We start from the raw sequence: 21,934 nt of genomic DNA, 5'->3' as shown, positions 1-21,934 counted from the left end.
AAAAGCTTACGCTAAACTTGCTGTCGTATCACAGCAAAATGCAAAAGCAATGAAAGCAAGTCTAAAATTAAAAATATTTCCAAAACTCCAGTGAAATAAGAAAGTGTTGGCTATTTGCCTAAAGCAGTTTTTTTTCAATCCTGGCAATTTTAAGGCCTTTAGACTTCGACTCCTAGAATTCCCCAGGCAGCCATGAGAAACCCTGGCCTAAAGGCTTAAAGCAGAGGTCTTCAAACTTGGCACCTTTAAAACTTGTGGACTTCAACTACCAGAAGCTATGCTGGCTGGAGAATTCTGGGAGTTGAAGTCCACAAGCCTTAAAGCTGCCAAGCGTGAGGACCTCTGGCTTAAAGAGAAAGGCTTAAAGAGCTTTTGGAGGGAAAAGGGGCCTGGTAGCTCAGCAGACTGATAGCATTGTGATTAACACCAGCTGTCTGCAATTACTGTAAGTTCGAATCTCACCAGGCTCAAGGTTGACTCAGCCTTCCATCCTTTCTAAGATAGGTAAATTGAGGGCCCAGTTTGTGGGGGCAATAAGCTGACTTTGTATAAATGTACAAAAGGATGAAGGCTATTGCTTAACACATTGTAAGACGCCCTGAGTCTCCGGAGAAGGGTGGCATATAAATCTAATTTTTTTAAAAAAATTGTATATTGAAAAATCCTTGTTCTGTAGCCCAACGCATCTGGCCTTGAAATTTAAGGAACAGTGGCTTCCAGTGATTTTATAATGGACATTTAGCAAATTCACATGGGGAAGACTTTCAGTTTCTCTTGCTCCAAATAATTGCGAAAGCAGAAGGCAGAATAAGCTGGAGTTTAAGTGGTGGAGTGGGGGAGGTGTTCAACCTGGTTATCTTCCAAATAATATATAAAAGTAGTCCTCGACTTACAACAGTTCATTTAGTGACTGTTCGAAGCTACAAAGGCGCTGAAAAAAGTGACGTATGACTGTTTTTCACCCATCCCTGTGATCAAATTCAAAATTCAAATGCTTGGCAACAGGCATGTATTTATGATGGTTGAAGTGTCTCGGGATCATGTGAGCACTTTTTGCGATCTTCTAACCAGCAAAGTCAATGGGGAAACGAGATTCCCTTAACAACTGTGTTACTAACTTAATAACCGCAGTGATTTACTTAACAACTGTGGCGAGAAAGGTTGTAAAATGGGGCAAAATGCACTTAATCACTGACTTGCTTAGCAACAGAAATTTTGGGCTTGACTGTGGATATAAGTCAAGGACTACCTGTAGGTCAGGGAGAACAGCAGCAGTAGGTTTGCCAAGCCACAAAGTGATTTATTATAGATTAGATTAGACAGTTTAAGGTGTGGCCACAGAAATAGCTACCATCATAGACTTATTAAACATGAAAAGTTTCTGATGTGATACTTGCATGTTGAATGTATTGTAATGTTGACTTTTTTTTTCCTGTCTTGACTGCTAGTTTGTTGATATCTTAATAGCTTTACGTTTTCATCTGAGAATTGTATCTTAATAGCTTTGACATATATGCCCCCATCATAAATCTATTGTGCATGGCCAAATTGGGAAAGGAAAAAGGGTGTAGTTTACTAACTTTGGTCTGACTGTAGTTTGGGTTGTGCTTGTGGCTTAGGTGCTCTTGTTCTTACCTCTGCATTTGAACAGTGCTGTGCTGATGTCCTAAGTGCTTTTAATGGCATTTCAAGAACAGAGATATACATCTCAGGTCAGGGACACAAAATTTTGCTTTACTATAATTGACCCATTATTTAACATTGTGTGCATAAACAGTTGTGACCCAGGCTTACAAATTCCTCCCTTCTTTTGTACTCCATGACTGGATTATTACAATGGCAGTAGCAAATAATAATTTAGGCTTCGGCTCCGTGTGCACAAATGAGAGTTTGCGCTGCCTTAAGACAAACTTTTTACCGTTAATCTGAATTAGACATTTCCGGCAGCATTTTTTAAATTAACAAGACTGCACACTTGATGTCCCCGTTTGTTCGTGTCAGGATGACCTAAATGTACGGTATGCATATTTTATGCATTTAACTAGAGGACTTTTAAGGATGCATTTTCCATGGGCAGCTTTATGAACTTGGAAAAAATTCTGGGTGATCAGTGGAATTTGTCCAGCCTGAGAAAAGCACCTAGTATGATTATACACGGGAAGGAACTATGACTATGCAGTCATTTCTTCCTATTTCTGTTCTAAGAGTGCAACCAAATCTCATCAGTGGAAAATGGCTCATACGACACTGGCTACTGGAACTAGATTTTTGTTGTGTTTTAAGAAGGAAGCATTCGTTAATTAATGTGTGTTGCATGGCTTTCCAGCAAATCTGTCAGCCTGATACATGTAGTTCTGTTTTTATTTGAATTCACTGATCACAAGATGATAAAAATCCACATTTCAGTATTCTTTGGGGCCCTGATTTTTTGGTTTGAACATTTTAAAAAATGCTAACTTTGCAGTCACTTCAAAACAATTTGAGGTTTATTATCTGATTGGAAGAGTTGACATATACAACTATAATCTGATATTTAAGATTGATCTGGGCCTGGACTGTCCTTTGAGCTTTTAAAGGTTTTTCTCTGTGTTTGTCTAAACTCAAACCCACTATAAAAAAAAAAAAAACAAGGAAAATGCAAGATGAACATAATTCAAAATTAGTGTTTATGTGTTCCTGTACTTTAAAGTCACATTTATTGGGATGTTATTATAAGATCAAAAGGGAAGCACAATTATTTTCAGTAATTAGATTTCATGAGCAAATAATACAAGAGCAATTGTTATACTAATTGTCTTTTATGTCACCAGGATAAAGAACTTGGAAACTATAAAATGCAGGCTCTGTGGCTGCTTTTTTAAAATAACATTTTGGAGCTCTTAATGTTTTGCAATTACATACACTACAACAAATGTATTTATTGTCTCGATGCTCAAGTTAGTTTATCTAAGCTAAATTGCACCTTTTAGCTGAATTAGTTAGGACTTCAATTCTGTATAGTAAACTTGGTATTAAAAAATTTCAAGGACAAAAAAAAAGGTTGCTACTTACAACAAGACACAATAAGATATAAGAAATATACATAGATATTTATTTTAGTTATAGTTGATCACTGCAGAGTTTGGAGAAAGATCATGTTTTCTACATAACTTTCTGTTCTCCATTTGTAGTTTTCTGCCTAATTGCAAATAGCAATTTTATCTCCCGTTTGTTCAATTTGGTGTAACTTGGGCTCTTTTGGAAAATATTTACTTGAGCCCCCCCCCCCTCCCCCGTGACTATATGGTGCTACAATATATAGATGATGGTATTGCACTTCAGGGTGCTTGGTGACACATTATTGGCAGGCGATTTAAACACAGTGTGGGAAGCTTTGGCGCTTTAGGGAATGTGAAATGTTTTTTAAAAATTCAGACAGTGGAAAATTTGTTCTTTTGGGGCATAATTTGAAACACATTTGTGCGGCTTTGTTTCAACCAAGGGTAGAAGGTAATTTTTTGAATTGCTCTATAAAAAAAAAAACCTTGAGGTACCTTGGTTCTGTCGGAATTACAGCCAGAGTAGTTCAGGAGTTTTAGGCCACTGTTGGTATCATTCTCTTACTGTAAATTCCTTAAAGCAAATTGTATTCTATGGATGATGGCGGTAGAAGCCTGTTTTGAACAGATTATTTGGTAGAAAAATAGAAGGTAGTCCTGGACATATTGCCACAATTGAGCTCAAAATGTCCATTACTAAACAATACAGTTGTTAAGTGAGTTTTGCCTCATTTTACAACCTTTCTTGCCACAAGTTAAGTGAATGATTCAAGTTGTTAAAGTTTATAATACAGCTGTTAAGTGAATCTGGAGTCCCCATTGACTTTGCTTTTCAGAAGGTCGCTAAAGATCAGTGGTGGGTTGCCCCCGGTTCGCACCGGTTCTATAGAACCGGTAGTAAAACCAGCTGGAGGCTCCGCCCACCGACCCCGACATCATCAAAATGCTTCTGCACATACGTAGAAGCTTCTGCGCTTGTGCAGAAGAGCGCGCGCGCGCAGACCGGTAATAAAGGTAAGTAGAACCCACCCCTGCTAAAGATGATCACGTGACCCTGGGACCAGCGGTGAAATCCTACTGGTTTGCATCAGTTCGGGCAAACCGATAGTGATAAAAAAAACCTACGGGTTTGAGTGAACCAGTAGTAAAAAAACCCATTTCTGACAATCAGGAAATCCTGCTTTCTAGTGAATCTAAATCTAAATATTGAAGACTATTGTATTGTCAGTATTGAACATACTGAAGTAATTTGCCAGATAATTTGTCTTTCTTTGCCTAGTGTGTGTGTGTGTGTGTGTGTGTGTCTGTGTGTGAGAAAGAGAGAGAGAGAAAAAGAAAAAGAAAAAGAGACAAGGTCATCATTGCCTTTGCTGGCAAGGTATTTTCTTTGTCCTTCTAATTTTGCAGTCTTTTTACCACAAATAAGTAGAATCATCTTCCTTGGTTTGATTTTGAAGATTGCATTCTATAAACTTAAAAAGTAATTCTTCTTAATGAGAACTATGGAATGGCACATACTAACTGTGGGAGTCCAAGTTTCTTATCGACTGCATTCAGAAAATCCTTTATTGAAGACTCAGTTGAAGGAATAGACAAGAAGTGTATTCTTTTTATGAGTATGACCTCTGTCTCTGCCTCTTTTTAATGGCATCAGTACTGCCTACAATTTCCCATACGATTGATTTAGTATTAGAATAAGTGAAAGAGTTAACAAAAACAGCTGGATGTTTTCTCTGCAGGAATGATGTTCTTATAATATGTTGCTTCTGCATGTTTTCCTCATAATTGGTACTTATCTAGTTTGGAGGAAGGAGGAACTTGTGTCCAACAGATGTTTTCAACTCCAGGCCTTATAAGATTATGGAAATTGTAATCCAAAATATTTGGAGAGCCCCAAGTAGCCGACTCCCATTCTTAGAAATCGGACAACTATGCACAAAGTGTGCGCTGATGCTATGTCATTGTAAGAATTCCTCTGGGCGCATTTACTGTGTCTAGAAGATTGTATTGGAAATTTTAAGGCCACCCTACTTAACCCATTTTAGAAAACTCTTAGGGCAGGAACCACGTTTTTAGAAGAGTAATTGTCACGTACAGTGCTTTAAAACCATGTCTATAAAAATATTTTCCTCCCCAGATACTTGCATAACCCCTAAGGGTTATGCAGAAGCAGTTTGAAGTAGGGGCAGTTGTAGATTTAGGTGGAGGGTCCTCAAAGAGGCTTCATACAGATTTAAATGACTGATCAAGCTCCTAAAACACATGATTTTTGTCTGTTTTCTATTTAGCATGTTTTGATATTGCTAACTATTCTGTTTAATTTAAAGTTGGTTTTATTTCTCAGAATTTCTTTCATTCTGTGATGTTTTGGACTGTTGGCTACTTAAAGCCTTCAGGAATGGACAACATGCATATCAATAAGGCTATAAAACCAGGAGATTTTGTGGTTAAGCCAGTTGGGTGACTTTGGGCCGGCCTTCCTTCTTCCTTCCTTCCTTCCTTCCTTCCTTCCTTCCTTCCTTCCTTCCTTCCTTCCTCTCTCTTTTTCTTCCTTCCTTCCTTCCTTCCTTCCTTCCTTCCTTCCTTTTTCTCGCTCTCTCTTTTCCTTCCTTCCTCTTTCTTTTTCTTCCTTCCTTCCTTTTTCTTTCCTTCCTTCCTTTTTCCTTCCTTCCTCTCTTTCTTTTTCTTCCTTCCTTCCTTCCTTCCTTCCTTCCTTCCTTCCTTCCTTCCTCTCTCTTTTTCTTCCTTCCTTCCTTTTTCTTTCCTTCCTTCCTTCCTTTCTCTCGCTCTCTCTTTTCCTTCCTTCCTTCCTTCCTTCCTTCCTTCCTTCCTTCCTTCCTTCCTCCCTTCCTTCCTTCCTCTCTCTTTTTCTTCCTTCCTTCCTTTTTCTTTCCTTCCTTCCTCTCTCTTTCTTTTCCTTCCTTCCTTCCTTCCTTCCTTCCTTCCTTCCTCTCGCTCTCTCTTTTCCTTCCTTCCTTCCTTCCTTCCTTCCTTCCTCTCTCTTTTTCTTCCTTCCTTCCTTTTTCTTTCCTTCCTTCCTTCCTTTTTCCTTCCTTCCTCTCTCTTTCTTTTCCTTCCTTCCTTCCTTCCTTCCTTCCTTTTTCTCTCCTTCCTTCCTTCCTTCCTTCCTTCCTTCCTTCCTTCCTTCCTTCCCCTCTCTCTCTCTCTCTCTCTCTCTCTCTCTCTCTCTCTCTCTCTCTCTCTCACACACACACACACACACACACACACACACACATTTAAAGCTTTAAAGGTTAAAAGCAATGCCTTGCATCAAAGCATGTTTGTGTACTACAGTCTTTTGAAATATATATTTGTTACATATGTTTAATGATTGCTCATAAGTTACATTTTTTTCCAGCATTGTTACATTTAATATATTTTGGCTTTCCTGTTTGGATTGTTTGAACTTTTGAGAATAAGCTGCCTTCATGGGTTTGAGCTACTCGGTATACATTTTGTAAATTAAAACTATGAAAAGGTGGCTTAGCATAGCATGGATATCTGACATTCTTTAAGGGGTTGTAGAAGTATTAGTTGAAACCATTGAATAACTCAGGCAAGAAATGGCAGAATATTAATGCTGCTTTTCATTGTAATAGACCGTTTTGCCTTTACGCCCAACTCCACCCATCTTTGCATACCTTCTGCTTACACAGTGTTGTTCATCTGTTCCCTGTATTTGTACAGTAATGTAAGACAATCACCTTTGTTTCTCTTTTGCCTTTTTAGTTCAACTCAACAGTTGGTCAGGATATAAGTTGATTGATCGGGTTGATCATTTAAAAAAATGAATCACACTGGTTTTTTAAAAAGTTGCTATGGCTGTCTGTTTTGTCACTGAGCTGGGGTGTGTGTGTTGATTTTGATGTGCAACCTAACTAAAATGCTTAGTATGTAGTTATTGTCCATGGGAACTGGAGTTTGGTTCTAGAGCAGGGGTCCTCAAACTTTTTAAACAGGGGGCCAATTCACGGTCCCTCAGACTGTTGGGGGGGCCGGACCAGGTGGGGGGGGCGTGGCTAGGTGGTCATGTGGCTGGGTGGGCGTGGCTAAGTAATCATGTGACTGGGTGGGCATGGCCAATTTAGCAGTCCATTAAACAATACACACAAATTAAACTTTAATTTGTTATGCTCCTGGGGGTGGAAAGCAGGTTAATGAAGGGATGTGGCTGCCTTGGGGGGGGGATTTCTCTTTGTGTGTGTGTGTGTGTGTGTGTGTGTCTTTCTCTCCCTCCCTCCCTCTCTCCCTCTCTCTCTCTCTCTCTCTCGGCCTCCAATACCACTCTGCCACCCAAAAACAGGCTCGTTTTTGGCCTCCTGGCCTCCAGAAGGTGGGTGTGGGCCCGCGGGTAGGTGGGGCAATATGGGCAGGGCTGCCTCCTGTGGGCCCGTGCGGGCCGGATTAATGGCTTCGGTGGGCCTTATCCGGCCCACAGGCTGTAGTTTGAGAACCCCTGTTCTAGAGGCTCTCTGATTATATTATTATTCAACCAAGTTTGACCTTCTAGAATTATTTGTGGTGCAAGGACACATTCCTTCTTTGGGAATATTCTAGAGAGATTCTGAGTCATTCAGGTCATGGGTGTCCCAAAGGTGCTTTTTCAGGAGGCACCTGTTTTTCTTGTTTTTCTTTGAAGACATTTCGCTTCTCATCTAAGAAGCTTCTTCAGCGTCTTCAAACGTTTTCAAAGAAAACCAAGAAAAGGCCAGTTGCCTCCTGAAAAAGCACCTTTGGGACTTCTTTGAAATAGTTCTTGTGTTTGGATTGTACTGGTGTAGGACAGAGGTGGGTTTCAGCTCTGGTTCTGAACAGTTCTGGAGAACTGGTAGCGGAAATTTTGAGTAGTTCAGAGAACCAGTAAAAACCATCTCTGACTGGCCCCGCCCCCATTTCTCTGCCTCCTGAGTCCCAGCTGATCGGAAGGAAATGGGGATTTTGCAGTAACCTTCCCCTGAAGTAAGGAGGGAATGGAGATTTTACAGTATCCTTCCCCTGCCACGCCCACCAAGCCACACCCACAGGACCGGTAGTAAAAATTTTTGAAACCCACCACTGCTGTAGAGTACTATTTTTGCGTAAAGTGAATATGTTTTTTTAGCCACAGACTTCGTAATATGGAGGAGCCTTATGTTAGGATGAGACAGAGGAAGATTGCTTTTAAAAACCGTGCTTGATGGCTGTTTATTTTATAATAAATTCCTGAAACGATTGTCTATACTGTGGAGTAATTACAGGATTATCTTCTCAGGTGAGATAGAGAATTTTTTTATAAATAATAAAAAAAGTGTGCTTTTTGATGCTTCCCAATATTATTATTATTATTTCAATTTATATACCGCCCTTCTCCTATTGGACTCAGGGCGGTGCACAGCCAAGGATAAAAAACATACCAATACAAAATTTAAAATCAATTAAAAGAATTATACATCTTTGGCCCACAGTTTAAAACAACCCAATTACACTTAAAAAGCTAAAAAGAGCTAAAAAAAGGGGGGGGGTTTTTCACACCAGCCCTGCTTGATGGAAAAGAAAAGTTTTTAGGGCACAGCGAAAGGCCCGGAGATCTGGTATCCTTCGTATCTCCGGGGGCAAATCGTTCCAGAGGGCAGGTGCTGCCATAGAGAAGACCCTCCCCCTGGGGGTCGCCAGCCGACATTGCCTGGCTGATGCCACCCTGAGGAGTCCCTCTCTGTGGGAGCGTACTGGTCGGTGGGAGGCTATCGGCGGCAGAAGGCGGTCTCGCAATATGCAGAGAATGCTGTGTTGTGAAAGTTACAGAAAAGAAAAATGACTAGAATTAGTAACAAGATAAACAGAGGTCATGAAAAGAATTGTAAATATTTCTTTGCTATGTCCTAAACTATTTATTTGGCAGGAAGAGAGTGACAGTTCCGACCACTTTGAAGAGTTTATCTTCCACAGACAGACGCCCATAGAAACTGAAGTTACTATTCTTTTCTCCACAATCTTTTTACAGCCTTTGTTGCGTCTCCTGTAAATTCCACTGTTAAAATTTCTTTTACCTTTCTCAGAGTATGTACATCTGAAGTTTTTAAGTGTTCTGCCCTGAGGTGCGATCAATCTGTAGCGATTAGATAGTCGTCTTTGTATTTAAAGCCATACATTTTCTTTTCATATTTTTGTTTTTTTGTGCTTGCTTTTCTATTTTGGGGAATTGCTTATGAAATTCTTACATAATTTGTTCCAATTAAGCGTCGTACGGCAAAGAAAGAATGCATGTACACCAGTGGGTGGATCATCACAAGGTGTTCTTTGATTTTTATCCCCTGCTGATTTTCTGTCTTCTTTCCTCATTCATCCGCTGGCACTTCTGAAAAGATTTGTGGGGCCAGTGAAAGTAAACTATTACATTAAAAAGGTGTAGTCGATACACATTTGGTTCTGCTTTGAACACCTTTTTCCTGTTCAAATGCAGCGTTGCCATATGTTTACGAAGGAACATTATTTCTGTGAAGAACACGACTTCACAATTAGATTGTCCAACTTTTTTTTTTTTTTATTTGATTTATATGCCGCCCTTCTCCGGAGACTCAGGGCGGCTTACAATGCGTTAAGCAATAGCCTTCATACTTTTGTATATTTATACAAAGTCAGCTTATTGCCCCCACAAACTGGGTCCTCAATTTACCCACCTTAGAAAGGATGGAAGGCTGAGTCGACCTTGAGCCTGGCGAGATTTGAACTCACAGTAATTGCAGGCAGCTGGATGTTAAATGCTGCCTTAGGAAGCATTAGCCTCCTACGCCACTCAGGCTCTTTTACACATGAAAGAGGTTTTTTTTTCAGTTTTAAATCGGAATAACAGAGTTTATTTATTTATTTATTCAATTTGTATGTCGCCCCTCTCCGAAGACTCAGGCTCACAATGCATTTAAATCATTATAAAAAACATTTAAGAATTAAAAACATTAAAACTCATTCCTTGAGTTGGAAGGGACCTTGGAGGTCTTCTAATCCAACCCATTACTCAGGCAGGAAACCCTATACCAGGGATGGCTAACCTTTTTGCCATCGCTTGCCAAAAGTGGGCAGGGGGGTCGTGCGCATGCGTGGCCACACCCATAATTCAATGCGCCCCAACCCCGCGCGCCCCCTGCTTTTGGCACGCAATGGCATGGTGGCCCCAGTAGGCCTGTTTTTTGCCCTCCCCAGGCTCCAGAGGCTTTCTTGGAGCCTGGGGAGGGCGAAAACAGCCTTCCCCAGCTCCCGGAGGCCCTCTAGAAGCTGGAAACGGCCTGTTTCCCAACTTCCAGTGGGCCGGAAGGCCAGAAAATTAGCTGGCCAGCATATGCATGTGCGCTGGAGCTGAGCTAGGGCAATGCTCGTGTGCCCACAGATATGGCTTGGCTTGCCACCTGTGGCACACGTGCCACAGGTTTGCCATCACGGCCCTATACCATTTCAGACCAATGTTTTGTCCAGTGTTGGGGCACCCACAACTTCTGGACACAAGTTGTTCTGTTGATTACTGTACTATCCGGAGTATAAGACACACTTTTTTCACTCCTAAAAGAGGGTGGAAATGTTGGTGCGTCTTATATATCAAATACAGCCATTTTTGGCCTCCTGAAACCCTGCCCCGTTTTTGCAAAAAACAGCCCCATTTTTTGTAAAAACAGGACATGCAGAGGGTTTGGGAGGCCTGCAGAGTGCTCCTGGGGGCCAGGGAAGGCAAAAACGAACGTTGTCTTACCTGAACGTTCCTTCTCTGCGCGCTGATGGGCCCGGGACGAAAATTTAGCTGCATTTAAGGATGCGTCCGCACAGTACTCAGTGGCTGCAATGATTTTATTTATATCGTGGTGCAGCCTGTTGTCCTCAGGTGGAAGCCGCTCCTGTAATTGGCGCATCCAGATTAGCGATGCACGGGCAAAGAAGGAAGTCGCAGTAGAAGACCTGATGGCCCAAGCGACGGCTTGATGAGTCTTGCGGAGAGACAGCTCAGACTTCCTGTCCTCGGCCTTGAGTCCATCAAGGACGTCGTTTGATATCACCGAGGAAGACGTAAGGTGGGCCACAGGGGGGTCCACATTATTTGGATTCTCCAGGCAGCGCGCTGGAGAATGTTTTTTTTTCTTGTTTACCTCTTCGAAATCTTGGTGCATCTTTTACTCCGGTGTGTCTTATAGTCCGCAAAATCCGGTAATTGTTCGGACTGTCAAGAAATTTCTCCTTAGTTCCAGGTTGCTTCTCTCCTTGATTAGCTTCCACCTGTCAGGAAGTTGAAAAGGTAGGGAGAGAAAAAGGCACAGAAAAGAATTCATAATGGTAGTATTTTTAAATATAGGATGCTAGCTTAAATGTGTGAAACACCTACGCACATCCATCAGTTAGTGCTTCTTGGAGAAGAATGATGAGTATGGGTCTTCCTCCTCCCTCGGCCTCATCCATTGTACACAGGTAGTCCTTGACTTTCGACTATTTGTTTAGCAATGTTTGAAGTTACGACAGCACTGAAAAAAAAAGTGACTTAACAATTGATCCTCGTACTTAAGACCGTTGCAGTGTCTGTGGACACGGATTGCGATCTGGGTTCAACTGGCTTGCGTTTACAACAGTTGCATTGTCCAGGGGTCAGGTGATCGCCATTTGCAACCTTCCCAGCTGGTGTTGTGGCCGGTCGGCCGCCAGCCCTTCCGGCAGCCGAATCAGAGGAGGAGGAGGCGTGGGAGTCAGAGTCAGCATCAGGGCAACCTGAGAGCTCCAAGGAGGAAGCGGGAATGGAGCTGGCAGAGAGAGAGAGAGAGAGAGAGAGAGAGAGGCGGCGCAGATGGAGAGTCAACAGCCCCCAGGTCTGGAGATGGCTGATGAGGAAGAGGAGGAACAGCTGGGTCCAGTGCCTGATTCATAGATGCACAAAGGCAGAGGAGAGGAGAGCAGTGGAAATCCATGGGCCGATCCTTGGGAAGGAAGAGCCACCGCTGCTAGCGAAGCCCCACCCTATCTCTGGGGATAAAAGGCAGGGGGCGAAGATGAATAGATGTGGCAGACAACTATTCATCTTCCGGTTGGCCGGACTTGTTAGCTTGCGAGAGAAACGTTTTGCCAGGGCTGCCGGCACTCCTAATCAAGGAATCTTTTGAGTTCACGTCAGAGGATTTGTCGTGTTTGGGGAGCTGGCTGGGTCAGGACAGCCGGCTTCCAAAAAAGTAAATTTAAAGGGGGAAGCCTGTTTTGCTTAACAACTCTATAATTTTCTGAACGATCGTGACCAAAAAAAGTTTGTAAAATTAGGCCCAGTCAGATGGTGGCTTGCCTAATGGTCGCATCATTTAGCAATGGATGTTTCAGTCTCAATTGTGATCATATGTTGAGGACTACTATATCTGAAGAATTGTGCTTTTGTTTTGTCCCTTTCTGACAGTGGATTTTTTTCCCATTAAGAGAAAATGAAAGAATGAAAGGGAGATAAAAGATGAGAGGATAACTAAAATATGCTGATGTTATCTGGCTCTTCTGTGAAATTTCTGTGAATAAAGTACATGCTAAAAACTCTTTCTGGAAAGAGTCTTTCAGATGCTATTTGGCAGGTTTCAATGCTCTTTTCTTCTCATTTCCTAACCCAGGTTCTATATTTAACTTTTTTCCCCCCCTTTAATGGGCCTAGTGCATAACTCTCTCTTCTTTTGCTGTCACTCTTGTCTTCGTGCAGCACAATCATTTTTCTAACCTATTTAATTGCCTTTAATGTCTTTGTTCTTAATTGATGCTGTGTAGTCAACAGCTGAGCTTGTTAGAAGATGTAATTATTTATTGCTTTTGACTTTTGAGATGCGATGCTTCCGCAGATTGGTAGCTATGTAATTACGAACTCTGAATCTTCAAATTATGACACATTGTCCTATAATCCCCTCAGGACATGTTTACAACTAAGCAGAATTAATTACTCTGAGAAACCTCAGAGGGAAAAATTGCCTTTGATTTCACTGTTTTGCACCAGTGTGACAAGGAGGGAAAGTTACATTTGTCTTCCTCAAACGTCAGAATACTTTGCTTAAAAAAAAATAAAATCAAATAGTACGGTAAAAGTTTTAAAAGGAGTTTAAAGGAAAAACCAATGATAGATATAACAATTCATGATTTATATAAGTGATCCATCTGGGTGAAAAATAAGATGATTGTGGCTTTTCTCAAGCAGATTCAAGTGGTTTTATTCCATCAAGTCTTGGGACAAAATTGGATGGATTCCATGATGATTTTGGATAGAAATTTTATTGTATTTAGTTGTAGTTTATTTTGACTGTATTCTTTTGTTCTATTGCTTACCTCCAGTCTCTGCTGGGAATGGGGTAATGGTAGATGTCTATTCTGTAAAATAAATATTTTTTCACACCTTTTCCTTATTAAATATGATTTTTGAACCTAGGAGAGTGCCAAGTCTCTAATTCTTGTATAGCTTTTTAGAAGAGCATAGTATACAGTGTTGTACCGTACATTATTGAAAAGCACATGTGACATATAATGCATTGTTTATGATTGTAAGCTGCCCAGAGTTTCCTTGTTGTAAGATGGCCAATAAATTTTATAAATAAATAAATAAATAAATAAATAAATAAATAAATAAATAAATAAATAAATAAATAAATAAATAAATAAAATAAATAAAATGCATTTCATTTGAACTTCTGTCATACTTAACAAATATACAAGGATAATATTGAATTTTGTTTTTTTTAGAAAACAACTCTTCTAATTTTATGAAATTTCTATCCTGGCCTATGTTTATACTTTCTTTTGGGTGGGTGGGGAAATTAATGTGTGCTTTTTAAATGATGAAACATTAATGAAGCATGAAATCTGTCCAATATTTGTTTTGGAAGAACATTATATTCTTAGTGTTGTGGCTAGCAGTTTTATTTTTTTATATTTCTATTTTTCCAGTATGTCTAGACTGTTTTGTCTTTTAAAGATGGCATCTAAGAGAGATATCTGATTGAAAAGTTGAAATTCCTGATATTGTGAATATTTTTTATTTGATCTGGTAACATTCTTCTTGTAGTGGATTCCTTTTAGGTTATACTGTGCTCCTGATTAGCTCTTTACTAAAATTCTTGCATTCTGGTAATTGAATACCAGATAAACACTTTAACAAATCTTAAGTAACTGCTGTTTGAAATGAAAGCTGTTAGTTTAAAATGAGACTTGATTTTTCTTTATTCTAATTAATTGGATATTAAGCTAAAACACAACTTAAACATTACTATTTATTAGAGATGTGTCAACCTTTTTTTTTTTTTAATTTGATTTATATGCCGCCCTTCTCCGGAGACTCAGGGCGGCTTACAATGCGTTAAGCAATAGCCTTCATACTTTTGTATATTTATACAAAGTCAGCTTATTGCCCCCACAAACTGGGTCCTCATTTTACCTACCTTAGAAAGGATGGAAGGCTGAGTCAACCTTGAGCCTGGTGAGATTTGAACTTACAGTAATTGCAGACAGCTTGATGTTAATAACAGTGCTTTAGTCTACTGCGCCACTCAAATCAAACCTTTTTTATGGCCTTTAGGAACACTACAAGAAAAATACATAAACCTGTATTTATTAACAAAACTATAAAGGAGACATGTACTGCAATAAAATTGCATAAAATATTAATGTAGAAACAATAATAGAGATGACACCGGCAGCTTTAGGCGGTTAGACTAGAAGACCTCCAAGTTCCCTTCCAATGCTGTTACTCTGTTCTGTTTTGTTCCTTCAAACTCTGTTATTCTGTATCCTGTATTTTTATTCTCCTAAGAACACTGAGAGAGGTAGGTTGGCCCTGCCCCCAAGGCACCTAGGGAGTTTCTGTGACAGTTGGTGGACTTGATCATAAGTCTCCTTGGTCATAGTCCAGCACCATAATCATTAACCACACCAGTGTATCTGTGACTAGTGAGCTTCCCATTCCCCTTCTGAGTGGTTGCAAAGAGGTGCTTGTTGTGTTTGGACTGGGAATACACAACCTAACCACATCCTCCAGATGTTTCTAATAGAACCGTCACCATTTCTTGTCACTGCTGTCAAAGTTGGCGGGAACTGAAGTTCAGAATACTTAGAGGGTTCCAGTCCTCTAAGTATGTCTCTGAGCACAGCCAGACAAACCCACCAATCCTTGAGCTGGCAGTAAAGTTTTCTAGCATTACATCACACCACAAGGCTGGTGAATATCCTTAAAGTTTCAGAATTGGGCCTTCTGGAATGTGATTGGTAGATTCTCCTGGCTTTGTTTCCCAATCATGGTGGTTGAGAAAAATAACTGTCAGTCCCTTTCTTTGACCTGATCTGGATGGAGTGGGATGAACAGGTGAATTTTGATAGACCGATCCCTTAGAGACAGGTAGGCTGTTGAGGGTTATTGGTCCATGGGACAGCAGTATCTACCCAACTAAGCCAAAGACAATGTGAGGAAAGTGGGAAGTGACAACTCTTTATCTAATAAGCTTCTAGTTCTGCAGATCAAACACCTGGTGGGTTAGGGAGTTGATGTCAACTCACAAAGCATCCCTGGCTTGCTCTCAAGTTGCCATAGGCAAGGGGGATGAGAAACTGACGAAGCAACACGGCAGCCAAAAACAGGAGCACATTCCAGACATACGTTTCTCAAGGCTAAATCCCAGGGTTACCCACAAGGGCCGGAGGGGAGTGATCTCTACAACCCACGAAATTGCTCCATTGGCGAATGTGACACACCCTGGGGGGAGGCGGGAAACAGGGTCATGATTAGGACTGTAAATTACATGGGGTCAGAGTTGGCTTCATTTGGGTATGTGCCGACATGGAGTTCCTAATAAATAATTGGATTTCTTTTGAAGCTTGGTTCGAGGCTCATGATTTAATTAGGGCATCCGTCGGAACCCTGACAGTTGAGGCCCACTTTGTGCTAGCCAAGTTAAATCAGAATAACACATCTAAACCTGAGTACAAAAGAGATGAGATATATTTAAAAGGTAACGGTAATGTTTCCACTGTCCAGTTGTGTCTCACTCTAAGGGGCGGTACTCATCTCTGTTTCTTAGCTGAGGGAGCCAGGGTTGTCCGAAGACATATGTTCCTGTGGCCGGCATGACTGTATGCCAAGACATACGGAATGCTGTTACCTTCCCACCAAAGTGGTACCTATTTATCTACTCGCATTTGCATGCTTTCGAACTGCTCGGTGGGCAGCAGCTGAGGCAAGAACGGGAGCTCACTCTGTCACGCAGTGCATGGGTCTTGACTGCCAACCTTCCAGTCGAAAAGCTCAGCATCTCACCTTCTAGGTTTGGGGATTTCCAAAGGCCATTTTCTCCATGCCTATATTAGGATGTATTATCAGCTTTAGCATATTACAAGATAAAGTAACTCCTGTTAAACGTTTTTGCCCCAAGATCCTGAATATTCTTAAGTAAGGGAAAAAAAATACACTATCTGGTAGTTTTTCACAATCATGAGTAATTATGTCGTTGAACCACATACAATAAGTCTTTTTATGGGCCCCTTCAGATAAACAGGAAGGCTATTTAAAAAAAAAAAAGCCATCACGATGGAAGGGTTTTTTAAAAAATATTTTATTGCCTAATTTAACAACCGATAAAATGCAGCCAGCTAAATAGGGAAAATGTAATGGTAGCATTCTTTTTCCTTAAGAAAACTTCTGCTGAGGTTAAATTTAAACTTCAGTGCATTCTCTTCATTTTTCTCAGATGTTGACAGTAATACTTAGTTAAGATGATTTGCCAAAGTGGATCTGGTTCTGCTACAATTCATTTTCTTTCTTACTTGATTTGGTGGCGTGCTGGGCCAGTCCCAAAGCGGCAGCAAAAATATCTGTGTCCTTTACAATAGGACAAAATATTTGGGAAAAGCTCTTTTTGGCTGCTGTTCTTTGATCCTGCACAGTTGTAAAAGAACTCATTGGCTCTTGAAGAGCTAAAACAATTTGGGGAAAACCAATGCCACATATTATTTTTTTTTGTACCACCAGTTTCGTTTGCAACATGCCTGGAGATGTTTCACAAACAGGCCCCTTTCTTTGCATGGCACAGGTGCCTTGAGAATTAGCATGAACAGGGTAAAATTAGATTGGTGTCAACATTTCTGGCCTTTAGGAAGTCCCTGAAAATATGACTGTATCATTTTTACATTGGAAGATTATTTGAGTCAGAAAAAGTCCAGTGGTTCTTGACTGCGAGTTGGTGAATTCATGCAAAGTTTTGCTTCCCACAGGAAAGTGGCATGAAAGCAAATGAGGTACATAGTGTCGAAAACAAGAATGTACAACTTTTTCATGACTGGGATTTGAATCAAACTGATTTGTCCCTCTCTTGCGGAAATGCGGGTAGAATCCAGGAGAGGTGTGAGGAAACTTTTATTCACACAGTACGTTGTTGCAATAAACCCACCTTTTCAGAGTTTCGTTGTATTGTTTTATTAGTCATTTGTGTTCATTTTGGTGTTTTTTTAGGGGAAGTACATTTATTAATATTATACTAAATAGAGATGTGATGACAAAAGGTTTAGAGATGACTTAGAATGATTTTCCATTGTACTTGTAGTATGAAAAAGATTATACCTTATCTTTGCAACCAAGTGAAGAAGGCTGTCCTATCAATAAAAAACCTTTTAAAAATTAAAAAAAAAAAAAGAAGGCTGTCCTATCCACCTTTTAAATCAAAGAGAATACTGAGGAGCTTCCAGACTTGAGGGAACTCTTCCTCCATAAGTTTTCTATGAAAATAATAATAATAATAACAACAACAATTGATACCTAGGACGCTGACAGCAACCCGTATCAACCATTAGCACCAGTCAATGGTATTTGTGATGCATTTTGGAATGTTCAGTTGACTGAGTTTCATGTTTTTAATGAATAAAGTAAATAACAACAATAATGAATAAAAAAGATAATCTGACGATCTGTCGAATACAGATGGATCGTCATTTGGAACACAACACGCCAGATATCACGAATGTTGAGGGCTGAAGCGTACAGTTTATTAATATCGCTGTATCAGGAGACATCAAAGTCGAAAAAACTGGAAAAAATCACGAAATATCACGACCTGGCCATGAAAACTACATGGCTATGGATGAAAAATGTAACAGTGATACCCATTGTGATCGGGGCACTTGGTACCATGTCCGAGAATTTTATAAGATACATCAACAAATTGCAGCTTCCTGCAATAACACCAGCGGAACTGCAAAAAACTGTGCTACCCGGAACATCATATATTTTAAGAAGATACTTGGTTGATACCTAGGATTCTGGCAGCAACCTGTATCAACCATTAGCACCAGTCAATGGTATTTGTGCCACATTTTTAATGAATAAAACAGATAATAATAAAAAAGAAGCAATGGGTAAACACAAAATTAGAAGAAGGAGATTATGATGTCTACATCTTCCTTACATTTCATAAATGATCAAGGTGTATGGAAACTCCCGTAAGAAAACACATTTCACTAATATAATTATTGGTTCAGGTTGTTTGCATTGATTTATATTGGGAAGCATTTCATAGCTTCTCAGTTGTGCTCTTTCACAGATCTCCAATACATACAGTCGTTTATCCAGTAAATTCTGGATGAATGCGTCTCGGATTTCCGTACAGTAGAAGCAAACTTGTTTTTGTGTAACTTGTGTTGAATTCTTTATATATCAGGGGTTTCCAAAGTTGGCAATTTTAAGACTTGTGGATTTCAGCTCCCCAGCCAGCCATGGGGTGGGGAGTTTGCAAGTCTTAAAGTTGCCATGTTTGGTTTATATCATGAATTTTACTGGGAACTGCACATTGTTAAGTATCCACTTCCCAATGGATGCTTCAGGATTATTGGTGACTCTATATTCAGAATATTACAATACTGTTTTCCTGTTTTTCCACATCTTAGGTTTTGGCTTTGATTTCCTTCATCTGCATAGAGACCATCATGGAATGCTCTCCTTGTGAAGGACTTTATTTTTTTGAATTTGTCAGCTGTAGCGCATCGGTAGTTACTGGAGTTCTATTGCTTATGTTCAGCCTAAATCTCCACTCAAGAATACCACAGATCAACTGGAACACTACAGTAAGTTCTCATCCAAACCTTTACAAAAATAGCTGAATAAACATGTGAAGTTTAGATTTTCAGCTCTGATTGCTTCAATGCAGGAACTTTAGATCTTATTAGAGCAATATGCTAGGACTCTGTGCACTAAATAGAGAAACATCCTGCTTTATATTCAGCGTGGATCCCCACTGGTGTAACATGTGTTATGAAATATTGTGTGCTAAAGTATCTAAAGCTGAAATTGTGTCTGACTGCATTTTCCCTCTTGCAAATGCCAGGTTTGTCTTTATTGCAACTTCTTAGTTGCTTATGATGGAGGAAATCACCTTGTCACTTCATATTGATACTTGTATTAGAATTGAGTATAAACTGTATGAATTAGCTCTGAAAATCAATAACTCTTAATAGATATAAATTTATAATGGAGCGACACTTTGGAACTGCTCTATTTTTTCTTGGGGCGGAAGTAGATTTTAACTCATTTTCTGCCCCATCTTCTTAAAGGAGTAAGGTTGTGATCTTCCTTTTAGTCTTATTCCTGTCCTTAAAAAAAAAAAATAGCCTGAAATGTACACTAACGTTCAGGAGATTTAACTTTACTGTATTGTCCAAAAATTCCTTCGCTTGTTCTCTCCCACGCTGACAGGTTGGAATGCACATTTTTATTGACTGGTAAGCCAATAAAAGGGATGCGGTGGGAGGGACGTGGTGGCTTAGTGGCTAAGATGCTGAGCTTGTCGATTGAAAGGTCGGCAGTTCAGCAGTTCAAATCCCTAGCGCCGTGTAACTGAGTGAGCTCCCGTTACTTGTCCCAGCTTCTGCCAACCTAGCAGTTTGAAAGCACGTACAAAATGCAAGTAGAAAAATAGGGACCACCTTTGGTGGGAAGGTAACAGTGTTCCGTGCGCCTTTGGCATTGAGTCATGCCGGCCACATGACCACGGAGACGTCTTCGGACAGCACTGGTTCTTTGGCTTTGAAACGCCCCCTAGAGTCGGGAATGACTAGCACATATGTGTGAGGGGAATCTTTACCTTTACCTTAAGCCAGTCAATGTTTTTCCCTTCAATGTAGAATAAACGGCACCCTCAATGTTGCAGGTGTGCCGAGAACTCCCGAAAAACAAAAATTATGTATTGCAGTAATTTGTGTAGCCATGAAATGTTCAGTGGCGGTGATCGCTAATGACAACACTGTATTTTGGAGTTTTTGATAAACATTCATAATATTTCAAGAAAGAAACGTGGAATACTGTTTTTGACAGCAGTCCTTCTGTTGTCGTATTGCAAATTACACACCTTTTAATTTAATTTTTTAAAAAAAGTAGCTTCTAGAAGGTAAGTATGCCAACGACTCAGTTGTGGTATGCTGGAAAGAGCTAAGAATTATTGAGGAAATAAGCAGACAAGTCATTTTTCAGACTAATGCTGATAATGGGTTAAAAACCAACAATGGAAATTCCTGTGTGGTGCTTAACAAATATAGCTCCACAGTGCAAGAATGTATGCAAATAATATCAAGGAATGTAATGGCCATCTGAAAGCGTTTTTGTGATGAGTTTACATTCACTCCTAAATCCTTGTTTTAATCTGTTGCAAATACCCCAAATATTTAGTCTAATTGCGATTGGTTTAGAGTTTTCTTCTTCTCTGCCTTGTGACGGGTTAGAATGGATCTGTTTCAAATTGGAAGTGATGAACGAATGCTACAGTTCCTGAGATTCCAACAAGCAGAGATTTGGCTAAATGTTATCACACTACGTCTTAGCAGGGGCAGTCAAAAGGGATGGAAAAATGTCCTGTTTCACCCTCACAAATAGCTTTCATGATTGTGACAATTTGATATTTAGTGCAAGGTGTGCTACAAAAATAGCAGATTTTTTTTTTCCTTGTGCTAATCAAGCTATGCTGAAAACAAAAATGAATGTAAAGCAGGCTATTTGCTGTTTGCTGTTTGCTGCAATGAGGCAAAATTGCTGGGAGGCAGGGGCAGATTTCTTTTTCTTGTTTTCCTCACCAAAAAGGTTAGGTCTCTCTCTCTCTCTCTCTCTCTCTCTCTCTCTCTCTCTCTCTCTCTCTCTCTCTCTCTCTCTCTCTCTCTCTCTCTCTCTCTCTTCTCTCTCTCTCTCTCTCTCTCTCATCTATCTATCTATCTATCTATCTATCTATCTATCTATCTATCTATCTATCTATCTATCTATCTATCTATCTACCCTCTTCATTTAATGACCCCATAATCCCTTGTGAGGTGGAGTCTGGGCAATTGAATGGAGCTAACAGAGTGTTTTAATGGCCGGATGCCTTTCTTGTTCCCAATGCGGAGTTTTGTTCAGCAGATATATTCTCAGTGTGCCCAGAGAGAGAAATATCTGCTTCTACCTAGGATTGAACTCACAGCCTCCTGATTCTGAGGCAAGAACTCCACCCTAGGCCACTGCACCACTCTGTCCGTCCGTCTGTCCGTCCATCCGTCCATTTATCCATCCATCTATCCATCTATCCTTTGCTTTTTGGCTGTTGTTTTCCCAGCCTTGAGCCTGGAAGGCACCTGCTATGTAGCTACAGAGTGGTTCTGTCTGCTTTGAGCAATGCTGATGCCTTCCTTGCCTGTTTCAGTTCTTAGAGGTTCATGGATTGGGACGGGCCATCTCAAATGCAAAAGATGTTGAAAGGTAGCAGTTGTCAATTTTCCACAGCTAACCTCTTTATTACAATTGGTTTACTGAACGCTTCTTTGTCTCCCCCAGTAGAACTTCAAATATCTTTTGTGTAGGGGAATATAAAGGATAGTACCAAGTAGAAACTTCGGCCATTATACTCTGGTTTTGGCTAAATCTGCTTGCTCTTGGCTTG

General features: G+C 40.3%; 1 protein-coding gene across 2 annotated transcripts in view; it reads left to right on the top strand.

Moving 5' to 3' along the window:
* CMTM4 (CKLF like MARVEL transmembrane domain containing 4) overlaps positions 1-21,934 on the top strand; it is a 64,607-nt gene that overhangs the window by 2,840 nt on the left and 39,833 nt on the right. For both annotated transcript variants that reach the window (XR_011600993.1, XM_070952855.1), the window contains exon 2: positions 18,924-19,100. Coding sequence is in view for 1 of the 2 variants with exons in the window: in XM_070952855.1 (XP_070808956.1) it covers positions 18,924-19,100 (177 nt within the window). In the remaining variant the exon portion in view is untranslated. The remainder of the gene's footprint in view (positions 1-18,923; positions 19,101-21,934) is intronic.

The sequence above is a fragment of the Pituophis catenifer genome, unplaced genomic scaffold (assembly GCF_029215685.1).
Source record: "Pituophis catenifer annectens isolate HBS135680 unplaced genomic scaffold, rPitCat1.0.hap2 SCAF_13, whole genome shotgun sequence".
Lineage (NCBI taxonomy): Eukaryota > Metazoa > Chordata > Lepidosauria > Squamata > Colubridae > Pituophis > Pituophis catenifer.
The sequence above is the reverse complement of the archived record's forward strand: the minus strand, read 5'-3'. Positions and strand labels throughout refer to the sequence as shown.